This window comes from Pyricularia oryzae, chromosome 2 (genome assembly GCF_000002495.2).
Source record: "Pyricularia oryzae 70-15 chromosome 2, whole genome shotgun sequence".
In the NCBI taxonomy this organism is placed as follows: domain Eukaryota; kingdom Fungi; phylum Ascomycota; class Sordariomycetes; order Magnaporthales; family Pyriculariaceae; genus Pyricularia; species Pyricularia oryzae.
In genome coordinates, this window is record NC_017850.1 from 7,204,173 (window position 1) to 7,231,697 (window position 27,525).

Below are 27,525 nucleotides of genomic sequence, written 5' to 3' on the forward strand. Positions count from 1 at the left end.
CTGATCTAGTTGTTCCATCCAGCTGATACACTAGATCTGTGCGATAGTTGATATCAGTTGTTATCTTGCTGGAAATGCGAATACGTAAATCGGCAGCAGCCGCGTAACAATACGGTAGTCCTCCTCTATACGATGCCAGCGAGATTGTGTGACGTCTACATGTTGACTACAAAGATTGTGTGACAGTTGTACATGTGGGCATCAGTGCGAGGGGAAAATCACAACGAAGACCTGGGCTCTTTCGTTGATTTCTCCATGGTATTCTTCTTTGTCTTTGTTTGTTATACATCGACCTTGTTGCGTAAACTTGTGCACAAAGAGAGAAAAAAAAAGGATAAAGGTTTCTGATCGGAAGACATATTCACCTGCGGGGTGTATGTAACTGCAAGCACGAGGAGGCGCAGCTTGAGATGTAGGGAGACCCTTAATCACGTACCGTACTGTAAATGAAATTACAAGGCAGATTTTTTGGTGTCGTTACTTTGGGACGCGGGATGGGCTTTCTTTTTCCCCCGCTGTGAAAATTACCACATGCCACACTTCTGTGTAATTTATTAGTTACTTTTGATATACACCCTACCTACCTAGGTCTCTTTCGCTTGCAGGGGTGAAGGCAATAGAGGCAAGGGCCCGACCACATGTGTCACAGATGGGAAGAAAAAAGTTTGAAAAAAAGGTACCTCTCGTGGGCAGGTCCAGTTGTTGCTGCGTGGGCAAGGTCTAGGGGGACCATTAGAGAAGAGGGGACTTGTGCGAAATACCCTGCCATCCGGTTACTTTTCCCGTATTTGGTCACTGTTCCTTAATTGTCAGGTCACTGGCGGGTTTTTGCCGATATGCAAGGAAGCACGGGCTTATTGCATAAAAAAATAAAATAAATAAAAAGTGACAGGAGAAGGCAGAATGAGAACCTTGCGATAATAGTTTGGTTCCTCCCTATGTACGGGACTTGTGTTGTGGGTCCCAAGCATGCGCAGTTGATTTTGGCTTGGCTTTCGCGTGTTATCCATGCCCCCCATGCTTTGAGAAAGTACTTCATAAGTGGATGGGTGGTAAGGAATTTTGGGGGGACTTACAAGGGACTGGGGGCAATCCAGGCTGTGCAAATCTGCTCCATGGATCATGGTAATTATTGAACGGGCAGGGAAAATAGGGCAGGAACATGGCTCTGATAATATTGACTTTGGTTTTAATGCCCAGGGAACAAGTTTGGCCCAAAGGATTGGGGTTAACTTGACAGCTTGACAAGTATTGTTGCTTGTTTTGAAAAGGGATTTATGCCGATAAAATGATCGACAGTCACGGAGACGGGCGTGATCGACCAAAAAGCCCTACCTGGTAACTGGTGCGTGCTGTTCCCGGAGCAAAGTCCTCATTTGTCCCCGAGCGCCCTGGGGGAGACGGGAGGAAACACAGAAGAAAAAAATGACACTTTGTGTGGTTGAGAGTGGGTTGCCTATCCATCTTGGTTCTGTTCCATGTCAAGGCAGTCTCATCACCCTCTCTGCCACCCCTGTTTTTCTGTATCTGTATCTCGATTGAAGGAGAGAGACGGTCGGTCCCTACCCAATTGTCTTCTGCCAGGGGTGACTTTGGTGACGTCGGTTTACATTTGGGTGGGTGATCATCATCGTTTCGTCTTTTTTTCCCATCCTTTCACTCACCACACGAGTACTCTGTACGTGGCACAGCATATGCAGTCATCTCCGGTGCGATTCCCCAGGCTTTGTTCCCCCCTGGCGGAGCCTCTAAACCACAGCAGCGCGTGACAACGCGTGACATTGATCATTGGGTGGGGGGAGAGGAAAATAGTGTATCAAGGGGAACAACTTTCGGAACGATAAACCGATCGTAATTCGTCAATCTGCGCATTTGTTCGTGCAATGACCCTCTTTGCCGGCAGTTTAATAGACATTGGGCAGCTATAACCGTAGGGGCATGATGAAAAGCGTGAGTTTTGTTGGTTTGATAAACAAGATCAAGTGACTTTTTTCCGCCCCCATCATTCTTGTCGCTCTTGCGCCCCCTTTGAAGATGCTTAATGCTTGGTATCAATTAGCAGCTGTTATCAGGCGGCCTATGCGAGCCACCGATGGATGTTTGCCTTGGTTGCCTTGTTTTGACGACACGTGCCTGGGAGGAGGGTTGGGCGACCGACGACCCAATAAATATAGGTTGTCAGGTACCTGTAGGCAAGCCAAGTTTGCCTTGGGATCATCGTCAGATAACCTGCCTTAGCAAAGCTTCGGTATTGATAAATCTGGTAGTGGGTGGTGATGCTCAGCACCGGTTATTGGATGTGCGTCATTGGGGGCCGTGGAATGATGGATTGCAAAAGCCGATTGTGGATTTTTTTTTCCTTTTTGTTTCGCGCCAGCGCGCATACCGAAACCACTCCCCAGAGTGTAGTAAGTACAAGTGAGGCACAGTAAGTTCAGCCGCAGCAGTTTAGCCATTCACACCTGCTCTCGCTCTGCCGTCTCCACTTCATAGCCCCAAGATGGTTTTTCTTTTTCTCCTAGGGATATAATAGAGGAAAATTAAACTCAAGAGAAGAAAGGAATAAAGAATAAAAAAAAAACAAAAGAATAATAATTCCAGGAGGAGTCTAGTTTCCCACATTAACATAGTCCGCATTTTCCTTGCTGTTTTGCCTTAAATTTTGAACAACAATCTTGATAGCATGGCACTAGTTAGTTTTGCCAAGCACTTAACGGGTCTGGACCGAACGAGTTTGAGATATCCCTTTTTTTTTTTTTTTTACGCGCATCCAATTAGGTATAATTGTACATAGCTGGGTATACGGAGTAACACGAGCTGCACGGTACTTCTTCCCAATCCACCCAACCGGGTCTGGCGTCAGGTGAGTGAGAGGGGGGAGGGGGGATAATAGAACCGCAGGCAAGACTGCATATGTGCAAGGTGGGTTTACAAAGAAGAGAAAGCGGGTTAAATTAATTTCACTTATACACCAGGGTTTTGTTAATTAGCCCATCCCCAAAAGGACTAATTAGTACCAAGCAAGTTAATATCGCTAGTGGATATTTTGATATTTATATTGTCAAATCGTATTAGTTACGTTATAAAATGTGCTTGCTGAATATACGAAGTAATATCGACGCAAAAGAAAAAAAAGCTTACAAAGTACCAAATGGTATGTGTACTTGGAAAAACTTAATTGTTCCCAAGGAGTTATTCCATTGGTCAAATTAGCGATGCTGACCGCTTTTGGATACGCTGTGGTTCCCGTCGTTCGTATGTGATTGCGTCAAGAGGAGGGGAGTCCCTGCCGGGTGGAAAAGGTCGAGGGAGAAGAGAGAAAGGGAGAGATTTCGTGCGGGGGAACCGTTTCGACTCAGAAATTGAGGCTCTGCTTGTACCTGTGTACCTCGAAGAGCCCCAAGCCAATTCGACTCCGTATTAAAGCAGCCAATCATGAGAAGCTTTCTGCGAGCTGTCCCGCTTAAGCACATCGAGACCCACGTATCCACTTCATCGTTGAGCGGACCAGTCTTCCGTCGTTGGGTCGCCTGGGTCGGTTAGCTTGAGACTAATTTTGGATGTGCTCCGTACCGCATGCATCATGTTACTTCCATTGTAATTTTTTTTTCCAGGGAAAAAAATGAAAGAAATTGCTTCAGACTCGCGGTTATTTTGCCCATCTATGCACTTTTCTCTTGATCAGATCCAACAGCCGGGGTATATTGTGCCGGTGTCCGTCCCCTCAAGAAGGACCCCCGTCAACCCGTTGTTGCGGCATATGGAGAAAGCCCACAAGCTTACGCTACAGCCTATGGCCATGCTTTTCACAAAGAGAATGAAGTGCCATCATCCACACTTCTGTCGCGGAAAATCCCGCCCAGATAAAAAATCCAACGTCGTTGCCGGATACAGACTAGACCAGTGAACTGTACAACGGTTAATTCATAAACACATCTTGGCAGCGAAAAAGCTTCGAGTCCCTGCTGACGACTAGCGCCTCTTTTAACATGACGAGAAGCTAGCCTAGGCAGGCACCTACGCTAAAATACCTTGTAAATCACCATAGTGCTTCACTGATTGAAACGCTTTCGCAGCTACCACGCACCGCTTTGCAAATCAGGCAATATTTCCTGCTGGTCAGTTCTTGTGCTTCATCGAGTATATTAATATGTGGCTCTACTTATCCTTACCCTGGCGGGATTTCTCGCAAAAGTCGTTACATGATTGGACAAGATCCGAACGAACATGGGAAAGGGTATTTCGAGGTCCACATTGTTCGTCATCGCGTCCTGATTCAGGTCAATGTTGCAATTGCTCTGCCGATAGAGTAAGAAGTCTGCCAACGGTAGAGTTGGGTCTCGACTTCCTGTCAATAGGTAGCAACGCTTTTTCGACATTGTGGGGATGCCAAGCCATCTGCCTAAAGGGCCAAAACTATAAGCGTGTACACCCCGTATGTGGACCAAACATAAAACCTCTCCCCTGTTCTGAAAGTAACTAAATTACCTTACCTACCTAGGTATAAAGTAGTATTAATCATTAGGCAGTCATCGTACCCATCCTACTCAAAGCGGAAAAGTGTAACCCTCAAAGCTCCAGTTCATACGCCCAGGCCAATCAGGAGGGACGATTGTTCGATGCCGCCCTACAGGTGGGTCAACCCCTTGTAAGTTCAAGATAGTAGGTAGGTACCTACCTATCTACCTAGGTATGTATGTACAATTTCTGAGCAGGTAATGAACGAGTGGCAATACGTAATAACTCAGTAGTAACGATAAGTGGTAGATAGATTATACTTAGTATGCACAAAGTTTGTGTGCTGCCTACCTAGGTAGTTGCCTAGTTTCCCCTGGAGGGTGCAGGTGCAGTAGCAGCAATTACAGGAGACAAAAGTAAACATCCGGTGAAGTTCTTTGTTCTCCGTACATATTATAATCCAAAACATGGTGGTAAAGATACGTGATCTATACCGACTTGATAAAAAGGAGCAAGGAATCAGTTTCGTATAATTAGTCGGCTTATCATATCGGCTGGAGGCTAGCCTCCGTTTCTGTCATATTAATGCTAGGAACATCAGCACTTGCGGCGTCTCCCGCAAAAGCCAAGAGCTGACAGTGTTGCACGAGTCAATGCATCAAAATTCAAGATTGATCGCAAAATGCTCAGCACCGTATTTACCCATAAGGTAAAAGAGGCAAAATGAGTAAGGAATTACTGTAGGTATGTCCCCGTTGTAGCGAGGTCTGCGGAACTTCTCATCCTTGGTACGTTTGTTTTCATCACGTCGAGCACCGGAAGCTTCCGACAGAATTGTTGCGCAGGCTCCCCGGAACAGGGTAGACAAACATGGTAAGGTTCTCGTTGCCCCTGGTGGATCATCAGACGACACAAGACTTGCCTCGAGGATAATCCTTGCGCGCATTTACTATGGAGCTCAATACCTGGAAGTACGATCAGTGGCCTCCCAAGGTTCCTTCCTTCCCAGTAAGGAATGATGTACTGTAGTAATTCTCTAGCGCTGCGCTCAGTGCGTTGGAGGGTCGCGTCACGTGGGGTTTGTGGGTCACTACTGCACTTATCCCCGTCTTGGCACTTGTTGGTCTCTTTTTTTGACAGCTATAGCAGTAATGGTTTGTAATAATAATAAAGGCGGGAAATTTTATCACAACCAAAATGTGACAAACTTCCAGTCCAACACGCGGTAGGGACAGCAAGCAAGCAAGCAGAGGAGCAGCAGCTACTATCGACGCAAAAAATAAGAACCTCCAAAAAGTTTATTCGCGCTTGCCCAAACGAGTGGCGCAGCGACTTACTATACTGCTCCTGCCGACCCAGTTTATTATTCCGACATTGCACCATCAGCACTAGGAAGGTACGCTGGTCTTGTCTTTTCCCCAACACAGTAACAATCGCGGACAAGGGTAACCTGCATGCCAAGAGTCGCCAGCACTAGGGTGACCCGCCTGGGGGATCTTTTCTCTTTTCTCAATCAGGTATTACTAATTAGCCCAGTTAAGTACCTAGGTAGGTACCTAGGTAGTATAGAGTGGTCTGGGTTCTTGTGAACATGCGTGGATGGCTCCGTTTGTTGTTATTTGGCGGGGCGGGGCCGCTGTACAAGCCCCACTGTCTGTATGCTCGTCTCTCGTTTTTTACCACCCTTCAAGCGATGATCAACCGAAAGATGCGAAAATGTTAGAGAGGGGATAGGTAAATATACCTGGACAGACAGATTTACCTGCTTGTTTACCTACCTACCCTACGTACCTTACCTTGGGTCCTGCAAGTACATGCACACCTTAAGTACAAATTTACTTACCGACCTATCCAGGGTACCTACTGCATGTCTGCATCACCTTACATGCTGACATGGAGCTGGGAGGCATGGCGCATGCGAGTAGGTCGGTAAGGTAAGTACGTAAATAGAAGAAGGGGACATGAGGGCGGAAAATGAGGCTCTGCAAACGAGAAAGCATGGTGCGAAAAAAAAGAGAAGAAAAAAATCGGCGAGGGGGGTCCCCCCAATCGATCCGCCCTCTACGGCTCCCCCCCTCCCCATGTACCTGCCCTGGGTAGCGCAACGGCCTGCTTGCCCACATAGCCTCTTTTTCTTTCTTTCTTTCTTTTGGATCCACGGGCGGCCAGGGACACATAGTCGCAGTCTGCGCCCACCTTCTTTTACTACTCGGCGTCTCATAAGTTGTCAGCTGCGCCTCTTTCTCTGTATTCTTTTTTGATACCACATTCCCTATCTTTCTTCATTATTGCCTTCTTCTGCTTCATCTTTCTGGTGCCTCCACAAGCTCCTTGCGTGCACAAGCTTAGAGAACGCCTATTCCACACGCAAATAACTAAGTACTCAGTCCGTTATTAAACCTAGCCCGGAAAATTACCAAATCCAGAGATCATACCTAGCTGCCGGGCCTGACTGGACCCAAGAATCCATCCTACGGCATAATATTATATCACACACCCCCCTCCCTGGTCATTTCTAAACCCACCTGGCCCTGGCCCTGCCCTGCCCTGCCCTGCCCTGATCCGTCTTGGTAAGACGACAAATTCCTAAAAGCCAACGCCTTTATCGATCCTTTTGTACCCTTCTTTGCCCCCTCCAAATCTTGTTCCTTCGTTCTTGAACAAATCGATCATCAGGAATATTCCTTTGGGCGGAAAGTCAAGTTTCTTTTGGAGAGATCTACTTGACTTGTTGCACACTAATCACATCACCACCCTCGGGAACCACAACGGCAAGGCTGAGCTGGGATACTAAATCTCTTTGATCGCTTCCCTCCTCCACCACCACCAACTTTGTTGGCTCCCTCCCACTTCTGGCTAGACAAAACCAGACCATACAATACCAGACCCACCCTCAGTCTGGCCTGCCTCTGACAGATTCAATTAAAGTTGCTCTTTCGCCTCTGCCCTGGCAGCTGCGGCTGATTCTGACAAGATGGATTACTGCCGACACCAATTCAGGGAGTCCTCCACCCTGGCCCCTCGCTGCTCTATTGCTCAGCAATCCTTCTTTGATGACGCATCAGAAGCGTCTCTAGACTTGGGAAACAGCAACAAAAACATGCAACAACACAACACCAGCAATATCGACCCTACCCTCGAGAACTCGTCACTATTCTCACCCAACTGGACCGTCCAGCCCCAGCAGGTCCAGAGATATCTAGACGATCCGCAAAAGACCGCCTTTTTCAACGCGTCCCCACTGCCGCAAACACACTGCCAGAACCCACGTACTGGCTCTGTAGCGCATTCAGTCTCGGGTCTCTCTACACCTCAGCCAAGTTATGCTTCTCCGTACTCGACCAACGAACACAGCTCTTCGTGCGGCAGCCTCCTCAGCCCACCAGGTGAGAGCGAACTTCACTACGAAGGTCCACCGACACCGTCAGGAATCGACATGATCATGCATTTCACTTCAGCCTCCCTCAAGCAGCCTTTTACTTCGTGGGCCACAGATACTACTGATCTTGGAAACTGTCCAACAATGCCAGCCTTCACCAACCCCTTCGCCGTGAACCCTGCCGATGACTTGACTGCTGGATTTATGGACGACAGCGATGCGCCCAATTACGGGTACAGACATCCCAACCATCTCCTCCCTCCTTCGGCATACATACTTCAGAGCAATATATCTTCCGGCTACGGTGTCAGTGCCGCTAATGCGCCCAGGGTACTTGACTTTGAGACCAACGTGCTGCAGGTCTCTGACGCCGTTCAGCCCATGAATAGCTATGGCGAGGACTACTACCCGTCACCAAGCGCACAGGATGAAGAGATGGGATCAGAACTAGACGTCAGTGTGATCAAGCCTGACCCAGATACCATACCTGTGCCTCGGGAAGCCCCAAGGCAGAAGCGCAACTCATCAACACCATCTTCCGCCAAGAGGAAGCAGAAGTCAGCAGCATTGCAGAGGCCCGAGAATGCCGTCGGTATTGACTCTTCGCCTAAGAGGCGGAGATTGAGCGTTCCGAACGTCCCCCAACAACGGCGCCGGTCAGACCATCAAGCAGCAGTGGCAACTCCGAAAATGCACTTGGCTCCACCCATATCCTCTCGTGGGACGACCAGCAGCCCCCAGCCCGCCAAGCCCACCAAGGATATAACATGCGCTGAGTGCAAAAGTTTGACGTTCAAGAGCGAGGCGGCACTGCAAACACACATCAAGAAGCAACACACCCGGCCATTTGTGTGCATCTTTGCCTTTGCTGGCTGCGACGCCAACTTCCCAAGCAAGAACGAATGGAAGCGACACGTCTTGTCGCAACACCTCCTGCTTCACTACTGGATATGCACGCAGGACACATGCGCGCACACGGACAATAACGGAGTCGCCGCCAGCGCGGCTCCCGCGTCCGGCCGCAGCAGCAGCCACAGAACGCCTTCTGCAAATGCGCCCCGAGTGGGCAGCCTGCGGGGCCGCAACTCTTGCGCCATCGCACCAGCTGCCTCATCCATGACGCCGGGTCTGCAACGCTTCGGACCCCCTTTGCCCAACGGGGCCATTTTCAACCGCAAGGACCTCTTCACGCAACACGTCCGCAGGATGCACATGCCGCAGGAAGTTCGCGAGCAACAAAAGGTGGCAGGTGAACAGCAGAGTGGAAGCAGCAGCGGCAGCAAGAAGGCGTCATCCGCGGACAAGGCAAGCGGCGGTGAGCAGCTGGCCGGCTGGGAGAAGCACGTCAAGAACCTGCAGCAGGCCGCTCAGAAGGAGCGCTGCCGGCTGCCGATATCTATGGCGTGCCCCGTCGAGAGTTGCGAGGACCAGTTCACAGGCGTCGACGCTTGGGACTCTCGCATGGAGCACCTAGCGCGGCATTTCGAGGCCGCCGGCAAGGGCGAAGAGCCTCCGGTGCCTTCGACAGGCGAGGCGGACCCCACGTTGGTCCAGTGGGCATCGGACGAGAACGTTGCCATCGTCGTCAAGTGCGGCACGCAGTGGGTTCTCAACAACCCGCTTAAGCCCACTGACATCGCAGTTATGGCCGCTGCTGCAAACAAACTGGCTGCAGCGCGTGGCAATGCCGGTGAGGAGGATGCCGAGGGCGAATTTGAAGATTAAGCCCGTTTATTATCATTATAGCGATACTACGCCTTTCACACTTTGGATTTCTATGGATATTTACTGAAATCTTGATTTTTTCATCGTCTATCAGATTGATTCACATCATCTATCATCTATCGTATATATGGCCATGTTGGATTTAGCGTTGGGCTTGTATTGCATTGGAACGGGGCGGGCTTTTGGATATTTCGGAGTAGACACAGGGGTTACTTCCCGGCAAGGAGGGTCTATGGTTATGACATGGAACACTACGACTATCATGACGAGCAAAAGCAATTGCAAAGCAATTACACAAAATGAGAACCTTCCCACCTGCACAGTAATCTAGCTACTTATTGATGACACTATGAACGGACTACCGAACAACCAGCCTCAATATAGCGAGCAAAGGCTTCATAGCCGCGCGCCAAGGGCAGCTCTGATGTCCAGTCCTCACATGTCCTCCTATTTGTCATTGCGGCGCGTCAAGCAGGAAGCAAATGCCGAAGAATAGCACAAGAATAACAAAAGCGGACTGGGCCGTCCAAATGGACAAGGTTGGACAGACGCCACTGGCAAAACGGGCGTTGGTTCCGGCGAGTGTGGTGTGAGGGCTCTTCCGTCGCAAGATGATCCCTCTTTTGGCCACCGACTCTTCTTCAAGACGGCCACGATTTGCCCTAGCGTAAATCACAAGCCTACACACCCACCTTTTCATGCCGTCTTTTTGTCGTGGCAGATGGAGGGGGATGGGGGACGAGTTCAGGGGCATTTACCGCCGGGAGGGTGGGTTACTGAGCCATAGGGCGGGCTCAAGCGCGCGCCCTCTCCAGCTGGAGGGTGTGTGTGGGTACTTGTGCATACAGGGAGTTATTTGGAAGGCATGGCTGGTTGGTCGTCGAAAAAAGGGGGAGGTGAGTTCTGATAGGCGGTGAGCATGTGTGTCAGGGTCAAGTTTGCAGGACTGGCAAGGCTTGCTTTTGGTTCTATTGGGTGACCACGCCTAAGGGTGTAGCAGGAGTCAGCCGCCAGAGTGTCATTCTGAGATTCCTCAGTGTTCCAGACCCCAAGAGCATCAAAAGGACCGAAGGAAGATGGCTAATCTAAACAGGGTGCGTGGAGTCCAGGAGACCAGTGACGTGATGCCAACGGTCTTTGTTTTTTTCTCTTTTACAAATACGGACGCGTGGCGATATGGAGCGAACAGCTGGCTGGCTAAGACTGGCGGTGGTTCTAGGCTGGCTGCATTGCAGACTTTGAAAGGAATTTCAAGATGTGATGATGCACGCAGAGGCCTTGTGAAGCGGAGCTAGCAGAGGCTCCCTCCCAAGGGAGGTGTAGATAGGCGAAAGTATACGCTTGGCATACAATTATACTAGGCACAAACACAGGTAGCTGGTTTGTCAGGGGTTTCTGTACCGCTGACCGCAGTGGGATAGGGCACTTCGGTGGGATGATACCCAAGATGGGGGTGGTATCTTATCATTCCCCAAACCAGCTAGTTACAAGTACCTCAAGCAAAAGTACCTAGGTGCACAAGTACTTCAAGCAAGTTATTGACGAGGGGAAGGCCGGCGGCGGTTAATTATTTTGAGCAATCTTATAGACATTTTGGTGTTACTTTTGTTCTCGTTAGATCTTGTGCGGCGGTTGCTGCATACTGACTGTTTACCAAATTTCGACGTTGGAAAAGGAAGAGACATCGGCATAGCCGCAAATTCTGATCTTACTGCAGGGTACTTCCAAATTCGGCATATTTGTTCTTTGGCATACTAGATGGGCACCCAAAATCTCTTTTTAATCCACGAAAAAGCACCGCGAGGTTAGTGAATCGCACAACTCAGGGGCAAAACTTCCAGTGCGTTTTAAAATGATAATGCCCGCTTGTAACGGGGAAAAGAAAGGGAAGTACCTAGGGCAGGTGCCTACCAATTATACCTGTTTATCGCTCAGATCATGCCTTCCTTGTGAGTAGAACAGCAAGCATGTCACTTGCAAAATACAGAAAGGGAAGCAAACTGCCTTCTTTTCTCTTTGTACTATCCCAGGCAGGAAGCGCTCTACCTCCCTATACCTAAGACAATATACCCATCCAGGGACGCATCGAATATTCAACTCATTCAAGACAAGATGCCATGCGTATTCATTCTACTCGCTTGTTGATAGCGAGCAAACCTTGCACAAAGGCAAACCAGCAGTCTAGCCACCTCACGCGGAAACTTGACACCACCAACGCAAGCTCGCCGTTATCCTCAGACTCCTGACTGCCTCCATTGAAGCTCGCTCAACATCAGAACATCAGTCTGCCTGTCCATTTGCAATACGGAAGAAGGGTCTCACCGGAGGACGAAAACCGGTAGGGCTTACCAAAACCACCCTCCTACAACATACAACGGACACTAATCACCCGACAAAACAGACCCACAGCAAGCCCTTCCAGTACACCCGACTCCTCCCAACCCCACGCAGATCATGTCGTAGAGCGACGGGCCCTACGCGGCCACCATGATCCTCCTGGTGGTGTCGCTGCTGGTAACCATCGTCGCAGCCATTGCCGCCACCGTCAATGCGCTGTACAATCCCAAGACCAAAACCTGGCGGCGACGCCGACACAAAGACCCCTCCCAAAAGCAGCAGGCCCTGACGTGGCAGCCCTGGTCACGCCCGCCGCGGCCAGCCCGGGATCTCGAGGCAGGACGAGGGGCGGGGGCCCGTCCTGCTACCGACAATCGTTCGCCTCCGCCCTACGATGTTCAACAACAACCACGCAAGTGGCAGCATATTCGGCGGTGGCAGCTTGGGGTCGCGAGCGATACTGGAATCAGGGCGGTCGACGGTGCGCACCGAGATGGGGTCCAGCTCTCACCCATGCCGCCCGCCCGGCTGGCGGGGTCGCGGGGGTGGAACTCAGTCTGACCGTTTTCCGTTTGGATGTGAAGCTGATGGGTTGAATGAGTAGCTCGCTCAGGAGCGTGGAAGGGCTTGTTCCAAGACAAAAAGAAGCGCTGGAGAATAGGTTGCGACCTCGATGATGTCTTTGGTCCACGAGGCTAGGCTGTGGCATACATTTTATTGATTATCCATTATGCGGGATACAGTCCGCTGTTGAATTCCTTGATAGCATTGTTACGTCCCTAGGTAGTGTTCGTTATCCAAGATAAATTCTTTCGTCAAGAACGAGGACAAAAATCAGTTTTGGGAGACTCGAGTTTGATTGTGAGTCCTGCGCTACTGGTAATGGTAATACCTGGGTGTTGGCTCTCCACCAGCCCTGGATCAATTCGGGCCAGCTCCAGACGTGAAGAAGATCAGAAAAGAAAAGAAAAGAGACAAAGGAAGACCGCAAGACCAAAAGAAAGGTATGGATTATTTTTTTTTCGGCCTTGTCGTGAATAAAATATCATCTGTTACTACAAGAATACCAATGGAAAGCAGCCATATAAATGTGTGCTCGCATGCATCCCAAGGTAAAATGAACCCCTTGCTTTTTTCTTGCCTCAGACTTCCCCAGCACTCCCGGGAGCCAGCGAGACCCGGGTCCGCTTGAAATTATCAGGCTGTGGGCTCATTACAAAGCCTCAGCGCTTACGTTGCTTCTTCTTGCTGTTTCCACGCTCTTCCTCCTCGTCGTCGAGGGCGCTCTCCCGATCCTTGCGCTTGGCTTTTCGCTCGAGCTCGTCCCAATCCTCGCCCTCCTCCTCTTCACTGGCATCCTCGTCGCTCGCCTCGTCCGACGCGTTGCTGTCAAACTCCGAGTCCTCCTCGCTCGACTCGGATGCCTCCTCAAGCTCCGACTCAGAGACCTCGAAGGCGCTCTCCTCCTCCTCTTCTCCGTCACCCTCGTCGTCCGAGTCGGCCTGGAGGAACGACCAACCACCACCCTCGAAGAACTCGTGCGTGTCCGCTGTCACTGTCTTCATGATGGTGGGCCAGTTCAGGTTCAGTGGTCCCTCGCTGTATGCAATGTCGGACTGGTTCAGGTACTCCTTGACATCTTCCAGCGACTCAACTGGGATGGTGTTGATGTGCACCGGTGGCCGAGTGAAATCCTTGAAGACGAAAACAAGATCAAAGTTCTTCAGTCCGAACTGAACACGTTCGAGATGCGCAATTTCAATGTCGTCCAATGTGACAACAAGGAACGGAGGTTCAGTGATCTGAATCAAGCACTCAGTAGTGGGCTGAATGTAAACGTTGCTCCTGAAGGGCACACCGTTGAAGCCCAGCTCGCGGAGTGGCATGTCCACCTCGAGGTTCTCAGACTTTCCAGCGTCTGCGATCTTTTCTGCGAAGCTCTTGAAGAGCCTATCGAGTTCAGCACGGCGACGGCGCTCCTCCTGCTCTGCCTCAAACTCGTCTTCGTCTCCGTAACGGTACTTTCGCTTGCGGTTGCCCGTCTCGTCAAACTGAATATCTGTCGCCTCGCGGTAGAACTGAATATCCTTTGTCTTCTTCTTGTTTCCTATCAAGATGGGATCCTTCAAGTGGAGGTGGATGATAACAATAAGTTCGTGCTGGCAAGGCTGGAAGAATAGGTGGCGGACGTTGGAGAAGAGCACGTCCACCCTCTGCTGTGCTGCCAATGGCGACTGGTAGCGGATACCGTTTTGGTGTATCTCCACCTTGCCTGGTACGCGTTTGCCTTCCATTGCCGGACGGATGAAGACATTATCAAGCACCGCAGGGCGTCGGTCTAGAGAAGACGTTTTGTTAGTTGAGCGCACGATGTCTATACTTCCGGCACATGACTTACTCCTGATTTCAACGAGCTTCTCCTGCTCCACAACATCCTCCATGTCCTTCTTCTCTTGCTCCTTCTTGGCAGACTCCTTCTTCATGTTGGCTATCTGGTTCGCAATCTCGGTGTAGCGATCGCCATCCAAGGATTTGAAAGTCAAACTCCTCACGAAGTGGGCGGTGGCATCCTCAAACGGTTGGTCATCCTTCCTACCGACACCTTGGCCGGGCGACAGGAAGTTGATGCGCAGAAATGAAAACTCGCCCTCGTCACTCTTGCTGGCATTTTTGATTGTGTTGATGTGGAAGGGCACCGGACGACCCATAATGGGAACGATAACGGTAGCGTTCTTCTGGTCAACTATGACGGCAAGATCCTTGACCTTGGGTGGAAGCTGGTTGTCTCGCTTGTATGACTCGAAGCGCTTGAACTTCTTGACCTCGGTGCCATTTTGGTCGTTGGTCGACTCGGCAAACCTTGCAAGACCCTCCTTCTGCTTCTTGGCCGCTAACTCCTTTTGATGCTCCCGACGCCTCTTCTCAGCGTCCTCGTCAACTTGCGTACTACGCTCTGACCTGAGGCGCGTGCTGGTGATGTTCTTGGTGGCGACCGCCCCAACACGTGACTCCTTTTTCTCCTTCTTGGGCGCTGGCTGGGCCGTCTCCTCGTCCTTGAAGAAGAACGAACTAGCATCTGCGTCACAAGGCGCATCGCCCGTGAAGACGACAGGCTCAGATGCGGTGACACGGACGGTGTCCATGATTACGAGGGAGTAGACCTTGCTGTTCTTATCCTGTGGGTTAGGATTCTCAATATCTTGAAGTCCGGTCATAATGCAGAGCGTCATTCCATCCTTGAGGGCGCGGGTGTTCTTGGCGTTCAGGATCATGGTAGGGTCGCGGTGCTCGAGTCCGATACCACAGCCAACGTTCTTGAGGAAGTGCTTCTCCAGCTCAGGCTTTTTGCTTTTGACGTAGGCAAGCGCCTTCTGGTAGACGTCTTTGACCACAGCGCCATCCCGAACCTCTTTGAGAATCAACTGGTGTGCGCCGTGCAGAATTTTGTAGTTGGACTCCTGTGACTTGTTGGGGTCAACCAAGAACGTCCGAGCGACGGACGAGCAGTATGACTTGTACCTCAGGCCCAACGCCGAGACGATGATACCAGGGTGCAAGTTGTCGTTGTTTGCCTCAGTCTGCCACCTGAGATCATATTTACCGCCACTTTGGACATTGGGGCCCAGGATCCAGTCTAGCTGCTCCGGGTCGAAATCGCTCGGTAACTTCTGCTTATTCGGCAGGGTGACCGTCTTCCAAAACTTGTCATCATCAAGCTTCTTCTCGACCTTCTCGGCAAGAACACTGTGCTTAACCTTCTTCTCCTGATCGAGAATGTCCGACATCTCGTCCAGGAAGTAGGGGTGCATCAGAGCGACGCATGCTTTTGAGGCCGTCCTCATGGCCCTGAGCTCGGCTTCGTCCTTGGTCGAGAAGGCAGCCGAAGATAGCGCCTGCGCGATGTCGACCTCCTCGACATCCTTGCAATGCTCTGTGTAGACCTTTTTCCACTCCTCCACGAATGGGCCTTTGGACGCATCTTTTGTGAGTACGCCGACCTTGTTCTGAAATTTGTCAACCAGATTAGCTTGATGCCGCAAAGTGTAGCCTAATTACGTAGGAGATGGATCACTCACGCCAGCCTCTTTGATATGTTCGGCAATTTTGACAAATGCCTTCTCGTTTTCCGCTGCGTCTTTGCCCCTCACGAGGACTTCGACTGGGTATCGACCTCCCTTGATTTGATCAAGATGCTTGGCTAGATGGGGTGTTAGCAGGTAAACACATCAAAAGGCCGATGATTTTATTGCGCAATCGAGACGAGCGCACCTTTCTTTGCCGTGGTAAGAATGTAAAGGGTATCAACTGTGAATAGCATTAAAGTGGTAGGGAATTCGTAGCCGAGCAACCAGAACTGCGGAGTCGAGACCTGTTAGCATGCGAGACCAGCGCATATCATCGCAGCAACGAGCTGCTATTCGCATTGAGGTGAACCTTTTGATGCGACGTACGTGCATAGCATTGTTCTTGTGGTATTCAGGCGTCTCTTCGACCTTGCCCATCATGACAACGATTGATGAGGCACCGCCAAACAGCGCGTCGCCCGAACGTTTGTCGGCCTTCCAGGCATTGACGAAATGCGACGCCCGCTCCTGGAAGAGCTTGCCGTCAATCTTAATTTCCGCCATGACGACAACGCCTCGCGCAGTTTGCGCGGTTGCTTCGATGATCTTCGATGGTGGAAACGGAGGCTGGCTGATGAAAATCGCTGACGCGACGTCGAGGTGGGAGATTTTTATTTGAAGGCTTTGGCGGTGCTTTTCGGTTTCGGAGGGAGCTAGCAGTCGTAAATTCTCGGCCGCTCACTCAATCAAGCCTTCGCGCGTCACGTCGCGCGTTGCTCCGTTAATGAGCCGGCCGTCAGTGGAGCTATGGAGCTGTTGGTGCATGCATGAAGAGAAGTTGCCGGTCACGTGCCATCTCAAGCCTCAGGCATCAAGTTCTTGCATACCTAGGTAGGTACCTACCTCCCACAAGCTATCATCCTGGCATTTTTTTTTTGTATCCTTACCTAATCAGCAACAAAATATCGCAGACTAATGTTTTCTCCGTATCTGCTACCTTGGGAGGAGCCACTCAGGTCGTGTTTAGGCAAGATAAGGTAGGTAGGCAGGATGTTCTATGATGTGGGTATTGACGGCTTCTAGAACTTCGGGATTTTTACGCCCAACAGTGACAACCGATTGTGCACAACAAGTGTTCAAAGCCAAGACGTTAACGGCATCATAGTGTAGTCACATGAGGGTCAACACTGACATCGAATAAAATTCATCAATCAGGACGATAGGCCCTTCCTTACGGTTCGGACCGATATGTTTTGGTAATGGAGCTTCAGACTAGCTAGATGCACCGAGATGCCGGATGGACGGACAAATCAATTTATGCTGACGATTTCTAAGCAAGGTCGCGCTTGGAAAGCAATGGCCCCACTACAGGCCTACATGAGTCGAAATGTCATACTACGGGATGCGACGGGAGGGCATTAAAATACGTCTCGAAAAGGGAAAAAATGCTACAAAGCTTACAACCTCTGATCAGCGTGCAGGTGAAAGGCATTATTTTTGTTGACTTGACTTTGTGAGAGGGGCGCGCGCGCGTTTCATTCTTCATCGTCATTGTTGGATGCAACTTTCAATCCCACTTCCAATCCCCCCTGGTTCACACTACACTTTGCGCCATCTGCCAGTTCCTGGGAGTGCTCGACCAGTAAAGCGCGACAGCACGATTGCGTGCAGCGATGACGACTTGAACCTCGAACCGACAACCGATTCCAGCAAGCCTTTGATTTGATGCTTCTTTGATCAAGGGTCGCCTAAGAGAAAAGAAACGTGGGACAGCATCCGAGGAACGTGGGGGTGTTTTAATTTTTTATTGTTTTTTTCCCGGCCCCCGGTTGTACGCGAATCGACTGGACAGGAATTGTCGCAACTTCGGCCATCAACGAAAAACTCGGCTGTTGAAGGTAATAGCAACCTCGGGAAAAAGCATCATTGTTATAGCTTGAGCAGACCACAATCTGAAAGATCATACATTGATCAAATCACGCCATCGTCCAAAACAGCTATATCATTGCGACAAGACCAATTGGTTAATTTTGCGAATTTCGAATTTCATATTAATCATTCGCGGGGTCATCCGAACGGAACCTCCCGGAGGCTAAGGCCGTGCACGGAGCCCCGATCTCGGAAACCATCGGCCCCGGATCATATCGGGCCGCCCATCATGGGATTGCTGTAGGTGATTGCGTCTCATAGCGAATTCCTACTTCATGTGTCGTTATCAATTTTACACACAGCAGAACAACGCTGGCACTTTCCTGGACATGCAGTCCAAATGTAAAAGACCAGAAAGGGGTGAACGAAAGCAACGGCAACCAAAAACTTGGGAAAAAATATCCGCTTACAAGATTTGTTTATTTATCAAGTGCGCTTGGAACGGCTCTGGAGTGGCCAGAAGCCAAAAAGCATGCTCATCAAGTGCGCGAATGGGGTATCAAGGTAGGAGATCTTGATCGCACATTCCTGATCATGACCGCATGAAGTATGCCTTGCTAATCAACCTGCAATAATCTAGCAACTTTTGGAAATATGGAACAAGGCAAAGCACAAGGAGCGAGATGCTTTGCTCTGGGGTGATGAGGTATGAGCCCCAGCGAAGACTGGTGCGACCTCATAGGTCCATCATGGCACTGGACTGACAACCTGGCTGCAGGTTGAATACCTCGTCGTGGTCTTTGACCAAGATGACCCAAACGTAAAGCTGTCATTGAGACAAGCCGAGATCCTTGAAGCCTTGGCCGCATCTCCAGACTTGTCGGCTAAGGGAGGTTGTGTTCCTGCTCTCCAGGACACGAGTGCCACTGAGTAAGTTGGCCGTCCGATTTTACTATTTGTCGGCATTTACACAATGCGACAATCTCACTGACGGAAAACTGCTGCAGAGAGAGCGAGGAGCCTTTACCAGTGTTCCACCCCGAATTCGGGAGATTCATGCTCGAGGCTACTCCTGGAAAGCCCTGGGGCATCGGCTTCAAGGAGCTCCTGGATGTAGAGCCTAACATGAAGCTGAGGCGGACTATTGCGAAGCAGCACATGCGGGCCGATGAATACCCCATTACGCTCACCACATACCCTCGCATCGGATGCCCCGAGAAGTTTACTGACCCATACTATCCGCCATCCGGTCCCAAGCTGCGGTCCCAGTTCGTGCCGGACGAGATAGCGAACCCGCACATTCGCTTCCCGACCCTCGCGGCAAACATCAGGTCACGCCGCGGTCGGAAGGTGCAGGTCAACGTTCCCGTCTTCCGTGATGAGAAGACTCCGTGGCCGTGGACTGACCCAACGGTCAACCGCGATATGCACAACTGGCCAGAGGATGAGGACGTGCGGAGCGGCGGTGCCGCTCCGGATAACTTCATTCACATGGACGCCATGGCATTCGGCATGGGCAGCTGCTGCCTGCAAATCACTTTTCAGGCCAAGAACATCATCGAGGGCAGGACCATGTACGACCAGCTGAGTCCGCTGGGCCCTATACTTCTGGCCCTGACGGCCGCCACACCTATCTACAAGGGATTTTTGGCCGACACGGATGTGCGCTGGAATCAAATCAGCCGCGCCGTCGATTGCCGTACCAAGGAGGAGATGGGCGAGGAGGTAAGTAGCAGCATCATAACATGCCAAAATGCATCATTATGTCACTAGATTTTACTAACAGAGTACACTTGCTCTAGCCCCTGAAGAACGACAGATGGAGGATACCCAAGTCCCGCTATGCATCCAACTCAACCTACATCTCAACGGACCACCGCCTCCGTCCAGAATACATGGACCCCAACCTCGTCATCGACGAGGATATCAAGGCGAAGCTCGTCGAGGGGGGAATGGACGATCTCCTGGCGACGCATTTTGCCCACCTCTTCATCCGCGACCCAATCGTCATCTTCGCCGAGGACCTCGAGCGGTTGGACCTCGAAAAGACGGACCACTTTGAGAACCTCCAGTCGACCAACTGGCAGCACATGCGCTTCAAGCCGCCGCCCGCCGACAACAACATCGGCTGGCGGGTAGAGTTCCGCCCCATGGAGATCCAGGTGACCGACTTTGAGAACGCTGCCTTCTCCGTCTTCATCGTCCTCGTCACCCGCGCCATCCTTTCCTTCAACCTCAACTTTTACATCCCCATCCAGCGCGTCGACGAGAACATGGAGACGGCCCACGCCCGCGACGCCGTCCTGGAGAAGAAGTTCTGGTTCAGGAGGAACCTGTTCCCGACCCGCAGCCCCCGTGGCGGCGGTAGCGCCTCGGGCACCGCCACGCCCTTCAGCCGCAGCCCGACGCCCGTCGGCCCCGTGGACGACGAATACCGCCTCATGACCATCAACGAGATCATCAACGGCACGACTGCCGCGGCGGGCAGCACCCACGATGACCACGACGACGCCAACGACGACGACCACTTCCCCGGCCTGATCCCCATCGTCGAGAGCTACCTGGACTCGGTCAACGTCGACGTCGAGACGCGTTGCCACCTGGCCACCTACCTTGACCTCATCCGCCGCCGCGCCTCGGGCGAGCTGTCCACCGCCGCCCGCTGGATCAGGGACTTTGTCGCCGCCCACCCCAAGTACGAAAAGGACAGCGTCGTTGGGCCAGAAATCAACCACGACCTTGTCAAGGCCATCATCGCCATCGGCGAGAAGGAGTGCGCTGGCAAGGGGTTCAAGGGCATCGACGTCTTTGGGTTCGAAAAGCTGCTCGGCAACTTCAGGGGCGGCTGCGGTGGCCCGCAGTCGTCATAGCGTGGAGCATTTTACTACGGCGAGGGCAGCAGCGTCTTGCTGACGCCATCAAGAGAACAACACATCACATGGGGCGGTTTATACGTATAATCTGACAGGACAAGTGGGCTAGTATGTAAAAACGGGGTGGGGGCTATAGAGGACGTGTCGGTGCACATCTGTCATGACGTGAAAACCATAGGCAGTCTCAGGAACAAACCAGAATACAGCGATTTAGTTCATCTGGAAAAGTCATCTGTCTTTTCCGAATCCTATTCAACTACATTCCAGAAGGATAGACAATCTTGTGATACTTTACTCCATCAAGGTCCTTTGAGGAATACATGTCCTGGCTGTACCCTGAACCCGCCCTTTGTCCATTATGGCGGTGAGGGCGTTTACCCGGGTAAAGCAACTGATCTGAGATGCGATGGCTCTATAATGCCCAGGGTTCGTCAGATCGACGTGCTTAGTCTATGCATGTCTCTCAGGCTGTTTGCTCCCGAGACTATGTAAGGAGGTGCAGAGCTGACGTTTGCCTCACTATACTGTACATCACGCTATTGATCCGTATACGGAGTATATGCATACACTTCACTCTCGCCTACATATGCACACAGCCAGAGATAATACACACCCTATAACACCACTGTGGATCAAATGGGCCAACATCGCAAGTCCCAGGGATGTCTCGCAAATGAACCAGTGGGGTGGCAGGTGTTCATGATGAACACCCCCCCGGATTGGTTCTACGTTGTCTCGAAGAACTAAAACTAGTGGTGAAAATAAAGGTTATAGTAAGAGGCAAAAGGTACACACCCCTCCAGGGACAAATAAAAAGAACAAAAAGTTCAGAGACACTGTAGCCATGCTGGGACGAAAAAAAAAGAGGCTGGTGGCTCAAGATTGGTGGAGGAACCACGTGCTAGCCAGTTGCTTTTGCGCGCACTTTTTTGTCTTTTTTTGTTCTGTTTCTGACCGCAAAAAACATTGCTTCTCCAGGTTCTTTTGCTCTTGAACCATACTTGCCATGTTCGCAAGCCTTGCCCTTGCTTTACCCCTACCTACAGGCTTTACTTGGCAAAGAACCTACCAGGTAAGTTCCACCGTTGCTTCCGGTTAAAGAAGCAAAAGGGTTTATGGGTTTGTACCAACCACCAAACAAAGCAAAAATCACAAAGCCTCCAAGGGTCTCAGATTTGTTTTTTTGTTCTCTCGCCCGCCACTTGGGCAGAAATGAAAAAAAAAGCCATGGCTAATGAGAAAAGGAAAAAAAAGGGAAATAAAAAAGGAAGATAATAGAGATCTATCAAGGAAATAAACAATATTCATCTGAGACCGGAGATACCGTCAAAAGTGGCCGGGAGGGGAAAGAAAAGAGATCTACAAAGTAGGTAGGCGGGTATCAAGACCAAGTAAGAAGCAAAATCATGGCATCAGCCCGGAGCATAGGCACCAAAAGCGGTCAGCCGGAAGCCGGGTAACCGACGAAGGGGGAGGAGATGGTTTAAACACTGAACCATTTGAACATTGAACCATTAAGAAGCCAAGTACATTCCAATGTTCTAAGCCTATAGCCAATATATATAGGGTGGAATACGTGTAGTGGGCAGTATCAGTGTCGTGGTCCGCACCTTCGGCACTTGGGGAGTATTTAGCGAGTATATTTTGCTTCTTGGTTGACTCGTCGCCCGCCCAACTCCTAGATAAGCTTATTGTATTTTTTTTGATTATATACTGGGGTTACCGGGGGGGCGCCATGTAGTTTCTTTCTCGTCGCTCCCTTGCTTCTATCTGCTATAGTTCCTGCCAGCCTGGCGAGATCAGAAATTACGGGCCCCCCGTACGGGGAGGAACATGGCTTGAATGGCTAGGACATGGCAAAGAACCCAGAAGGTTGGTGGAACGTGAGCGGAGCGGGAAAGAAAGAAAAGAAGAACGAATATGGTGGTTCTGAGATTCATTTCTTGCCAACGGGACAAAGTCGTATCTGGAAATTTTCATCATTGCCATAAAACCCAACGTGGCGTTTTGCGCGGTCAGCTTTCCGAACCCCTCCCCCTAAGTAGGTACAGCAAGTAATTAGGTAGTATACTGTACGCCTCATGGTTACATCGCCCCAAACCCCGATCAGCAAGATGACGAGATGACGAGGGCTGGATCAGTAAAGAAAAAACAAAGAGGCTGAACCGGCATCCATGTTCTGCATGGAGACACCCGCCTGCTTGGGCAGCCCGTCGTCACATTTACCTACATTATGGCAGGGAAGACCCTCACCGGCGGTTTCTTCTTCTCGGATAAGGGGAGCAAGAGGTTCGTCTGGACCTTCCCCGGCTTGCTTAGCCAGAGCTCTGGCCACGCAAAGGGTCAATGTACCTGGTCTAGTTACAGTATCCGTAGTTTGTTTGTACGTGGAGAAGATAGGGGACCAATGGCTGTCGAGCCTAGCTGAACTTGGGAAAATGTGCGTTTTGGAAAAAGCAGATACGCTACGAACTGCTGGCCCGAGTGGGAAAGAGAATGCAAAAAAAAAGATCAACCTTCCATGGGCTCCGTGTCTGAGAAGTCCGCCGGCGTACAAAATGGCTCCAACGGGCCAGGAGAAAACAGCATCCCCGGACCGATGCTCCGACTCCCCGACTCCCGCTGCTCTTTCCAGATCAAACATAGAGATCTGGGGCCAAGGAAAAGAGGGGCGTGGTATCCATCGGATCTCTTGATTTCCGATCTAGCTCGGGACCAAACCCTTTCACCTTTTGGTCTGGATCCTTTTGACCAGTCACCACCAAGGAGGCGAGAAGTATTTCGCCCCCCAGCCGTGTTGATATGGTGAGTAATTTTATTGAAATAAATGGCCAGAGAAATCAGGATCGACTCGAGAGGGGTGAGATTAGAGAACGTATAAGGGTACAGGATAAGGGTAGACGCATGCCACTGAGTCCAGCGTGACTGTATATCTATGGTATGCAGGGATCAAATGTGTAAAGGGGGGTGAGGGGGTGGGAGGTCCATGGGAATATCGCGACATCAAACATATATCGATGGTTACATGCGGAGTAAGCGGAGGGAATCGACACATGGAGGGTAGGGACTGTCAGATGGGCCACACCGGACGCAAGCCTTGTTTAGAGCAAGTGTGTGTCCCGTAAATTATCTGCAACCCTGGTTGGTAGCCTGTTTGGCTTGCTCGGCAAAAGGGCAAGATCTGGGCGTTCTTCCCCTGGCATCGTGATGGTATGTATTGTACTGTATGCTAGAAGTGAGCGAGTAAAAAAGACAGTGTACGGTAGTGTCGGCTATCATCGCGAAGGGTAGAGGACTGTGGCGACTTTTGCAGCAAGGGATCGACGTGGCCATGCTCAAGGTCGTCATTCGTCTATAGTTGTATATGGATCTTGTCAAGCTTGTCAAGTTACGAAGTATTGTGACAAAGATCAGGGGTGCTTTAGTTGAGCAGGGTGCTTGAGCGGGATTCTGTACCACTACCCAGTAAACGTTTGTTTTCGTCGGCAGAGAGCACATGACTATCAACCATTACCGCCCAACCACGTATTACAGCAAACACGCTAAATTAAGTGACGTAAGAATAAAAATGGCAGTAGAAGCTCAATACCCAGAGGGTTTAGTGTGCTAGCGCGGGGCATACAGCAGAAAAAAAAACGGCGTTCCGATCTCGCCAAGGTGGCAGGACAAGCGAACGGATCCAAACAAGAGTGATGAAATGAACAATTGGAGACTAGGTTGGTGGAGCGCAGAAAAGGAGGGGGGTAGGGTAGCCAGGAGAGGAAAGCAAAGCACGAGGGGAGGAACGCCGGCGCCATTACAGATTTAGGAAAGCACCTCGCACCGGGAAAGTTGCAAAAAGAAGGCGTTTTTGTCAAATGCTCGTTGGCTGGAGATGCGCCCGTTTTTTTTTTTTTTTTTTTTTTTTTTTTTTTTTTTTTTGGTTGGTGCTAATTTGCTTGCTTTGTTATGAGCAAAGGCCAGGATAACCCCCTAAGAGAAGAAATCGTACCATTGCTTCTAACAACTATTAGTAACCGGTCAAGTTTTGGCTTGACGCGCTTCCCTGATGGATAGTCATTTACGGATAGTGTTGACAACGGGCGTTGCAGTGATCTCCTACGGAGTATTATATTCATAACTTCCGTAGTTCAAGATCTCCCGTGCCAGATGATAGCAAATCTGTGTATCTTGCGGTCTCATTTATCGTTGTACCGTTTATTTAAACACCCGACAATTTGTTAATAAAATTTGCTGTGTTGACACCAAAAGCCACCGCATTGGTTGCAAATTTCACCCCCCCCCCCCCCCCCCCCACAAACCAAATTGGCAAATCGACTCCTTACCTTGGGAAGACAGGTATAGGTACATACGTAGTTCGTGCCTAATCGTAAGGGCATGCATAGCGAGATATGGACCTCGTCTTTACAAGCCATGTCATCTGTACTCCATTAAGCGAATAGGAGTCCGCTTTGGTCTGGTCAACCGGCAAGTCTAGGTACGCATCTGTGATTAGCACCAGCCAAAATATCAGCAGATCTGGTTAAGCGAAGCAGCACCTGCCACTGACGTCCCAGGGATCTGGATGGGGTGAGGACCCAGAGTTTAAAAAAGGCCCGTTTGGATTCAAACAAGATGCGATCTCCCCCTCTCGGCGCGCCAGTGGCTACAGGCATGGATGAGAAAAAAAAAACCTTTAACGTACTGCTACCTACCCACGATAATTACCTGCTACTTTGCCCAAGTCGGCGAGGGCGGAGATGAGATGGAGGGGCGTGGGTGTTCATCTCATCACAAAGGATGCCGTCCCAGTGCAGAAAAACTGTGTGGGGTTTACCGGTGTGCAGCTTTTACTGTAACAGTGAAAAAAAAACAGCTGCTGAAGGGGAATTGTGGTTGGTAGATGAATAGATCTTTTTCACCGCTCTCTCTTGATCGATCTCGATGGGGGAGGTATCTTGCCTTAGTTAAAAAAAAAAAAAAAAAAAAAAAAAGGGTGCCCAGAGAGCTGGGCGATATGGCTCCGTTTCGGAGTCAGATTTACTTGCTCGCAATGTGAGTGAATGTGCCCAGTCCAACAAGAGATCAGTGACGAGATGGATACCTAGTACTGTAGAAGGGTAGAAGGAGAGCACAAGAGAACAAGGCAGGCATTATGACCCATCATTTATCCGGAACAGTCGTCCAGCTTGTCGGAGTGATAAGCCCGACCCGCCCCAGCTTTCATAAAAAATAATAATAATAATAAAAAACGGCCACGCGAGTAGAGAGAGTACCGAGGCGGAGCCCGAAGGCTCAAAGAGTCATTCACGGCCTGGAAAATCGCTCCTATTTTGCTCCCTCTCTCGCTTTCTCTGTAGCCGACCCGAACAAGCCGCCGACCTACATGCGTGGTACAACAGAACTGAGTAACCTAGATCTTGGTTGTGGTGGGTCTCGGAGGTTGAGTCCCCACCTGTTTCCGCCGCTTGTTGAGATAAACGAATTGATTCGATCAGACTACCACGAAAAAAAGAGCCCGCCCCTGGCCTCGTCCAAGGTCCAAGGCGGAAAACCATTCGTTATGGGGCCATCCCTGGGCTGCCTGGTCAGCGATAGAGAACGCCAAGCGCAGAAGTCATGTGGGTCCCTGACGCGGAGTTCGCTTCACTCATTCACCTGAGCAGTCCAATCGGCCGGCCGGGGGCTTACCCTTGCGAGCTTTTGATCCTAGGCAAACAGATAATCGCGGCAGGCAATTCCCTTTTTTCCTCCAGTTCCTAGTGGGTAGGTAGGGATTAGTTGCGTTTAATCTCACATTAGATACATTACATAAGGCATGACTACAGCAAGGTGTGCAGCAATGTCTACCTCAGGTTACTGACCGAGCTTCCTTGGCGACTAGGATAGTATGGAAACGGTTATCTTGCACTACCGGAGGCAAGCCTGCCCGATGCAGGCGAGGCCGTAATATTGCCCACTTCGAGTTGCCGGCCGGTTCGATTGAAGAGAGGAGAAAAAAAAAAATAACACGTCAAGCGATACATGCATGTCATTCATTATCTTGGTGGTTTGGGTTTCAACGTTCGTCTAGCTGCAGTTTTTATCTCGGTGACCAACCAGCCTGGTGCAATCGGCGACTTAGGTATGCAAAAGAAACATTGTCGTACGAGAAAACTCTTTCCACATTGTCGTCTCATCCTCCCGGTGTGTGTGATGGCTGCCTACCTTGCCTAGGTAGGTACTTACTACGGACTTACTTACCTACCTACCTACCAAGGTAAGCAAGGTAAGGTAGGCACCGACTGTCTTAAATGTTGTTTAACCCACGGAGGCAAGGGTTTGTTGCGAAACAGTGGTGGTCTTTCGGGCATTGTTTGTGCAAGTACGACTCGATCGGATCTAACTGGTTTTATCATGTCAGCCTTTGTAATTCACTGGATAATACATCTCCGCGCCGTCGCTTTTTTCTCCTCTTTTTTTCTCATTTTTTTTTCTCATCAAATACACAGAGATTCTCAAAACCTCACTATCAATTTGTCGTTATTGTCACCAGTCGAGTCTTCTATAATATCTTCACATGTGGCTTGCTTTTTTTTTAGTTCTAGTGTTTAATCTTGTCTCCTATCTACCCGAGCAACTACTATCCGACCAGACCAGAACATGTTGTGGCTTGTGCAACATGACAACTCCCAGGGATAGACCTAGGCAAGCTTGATCGATAAGCCAGATGGCACAGACAAAAAAAAATCAAGATGGGATATTGCCTGCAAATAGATCTCAACAGCCCCAGGGCAGGCGATTGAATCGCAAACCTTAATGTTTCTCTTTACCCCGGATGGTTGCATAACTGACAAGTGTA

General features: G+C 50.3%; 5 protein-coding genes across 5 annotated transcripts; 4 read left to right on the forward strand and 1 right to left on the reverse strand.

Moving 5' to 3' along the window:
- The first annotated feature begins 7,104 nt into the window (after nt 1–7,104).
- On the forward strand, nt 7,105–9,972 carry MGG_15901 (uncharacterized protein). Its single transcript, XM_003715498.1, has one exon. The coding sequence runs from the start codon at nt 7,433–7,435 to the stop codon at nt 9,560–9,562; it is 2,130 nt and encodes a 709-aa protein (XP_003715546.1). The 5' UTR covers nt 7,105–7,432; the 3' UTR covers nt 9,563–9,972.
- Nucleotides 9,922–12,744, forward strand: MGG_15902 (uncharacterized protein). Its single transcript, XM_003715499.1, has 2 exons — nt 9,922–11,900; nt 11,964–12,744. The coding sequence occupies exon 2, from the start codon at nt 12,050–12,052 to the stop codon at nt 12,458–12,460; it is 411 nt and encodes a 136-aa protein (XP_003715547.1). The 5' UTR covers nt 9,922–11,900; nt 11,964–12,049; the 3' UTR covers nt 12,461–12,744.
- Nucleotides 12,379–16,752, reverse strand: MGG_07316 (FACT complex subunit spt-16). Its single transcript, XM_003715500.1, has 5 exons — nt 16,351–16,752; nt 16,169–16,253; nt 15,976–16,097; nt 14,298–15,903; nt 12,379–14,237 (listed from the first exon to the last, which is right to left on the reverse strand). Exons 1-5 carry the CDS (start codon nt 16,525–16,527, stop codon nt 13,123–13,125), a joined length of 3,105 nt encoding a protein of 1,034 aa, XP_003715548.1. The 5' UTR covers nt 16,528–16,752; the 3' UTR covers nt 12,379–13,122.
- A 665-nt stretch (nt 16,753–17,417) lies between these two features.
- MGG_07317 (glutamate-cysteine ligase) lies at nt 17,418–21,015 on the forward strand. Its single transcript, XM_003715501.1, has 6 exons — nt 17,418–18,132; nt 18,324–18,396; nt 18,473–18,538; nt 18,611–18,762; nt 18,840–19,557; nt 19,635–21,015. The coding sequence occupies exons 1-6, from the start codon at nt 18,122–18,124 to the stop codon at nt 20,700–20,702; spliced, it is 2,088 nt and encodes a 695-aa protein (XP_003715549.1). The 5' UTR covers nt 17,418–18,121; the 3' UTR covers nt 20,703–21,015.
- Nucleotides 21,016–22,938: 1,923 nt separating this feature from the next.
- MGG_15903 (uncharacterized protein) lies at nt 22,939–23,996 on the forward strand (the record flags this gene model as incomplete). The annotated part of the gene is made up of 4 exons (XM_003715502.1): nt 22,939–22,994; nt 23,166–23,510; nt 23,626–23,817; nt 23,939–23,996. 4 exons carry the CDS (start codon nt 22,939–22,941, stop codon nt 23,994–23,996), a joined length of 651 nt encoding a protein of 216 aa, XP_003715550.1.
- Nucleotides 23,997–27,525: the final 3,529 nt, after the last annotated feature.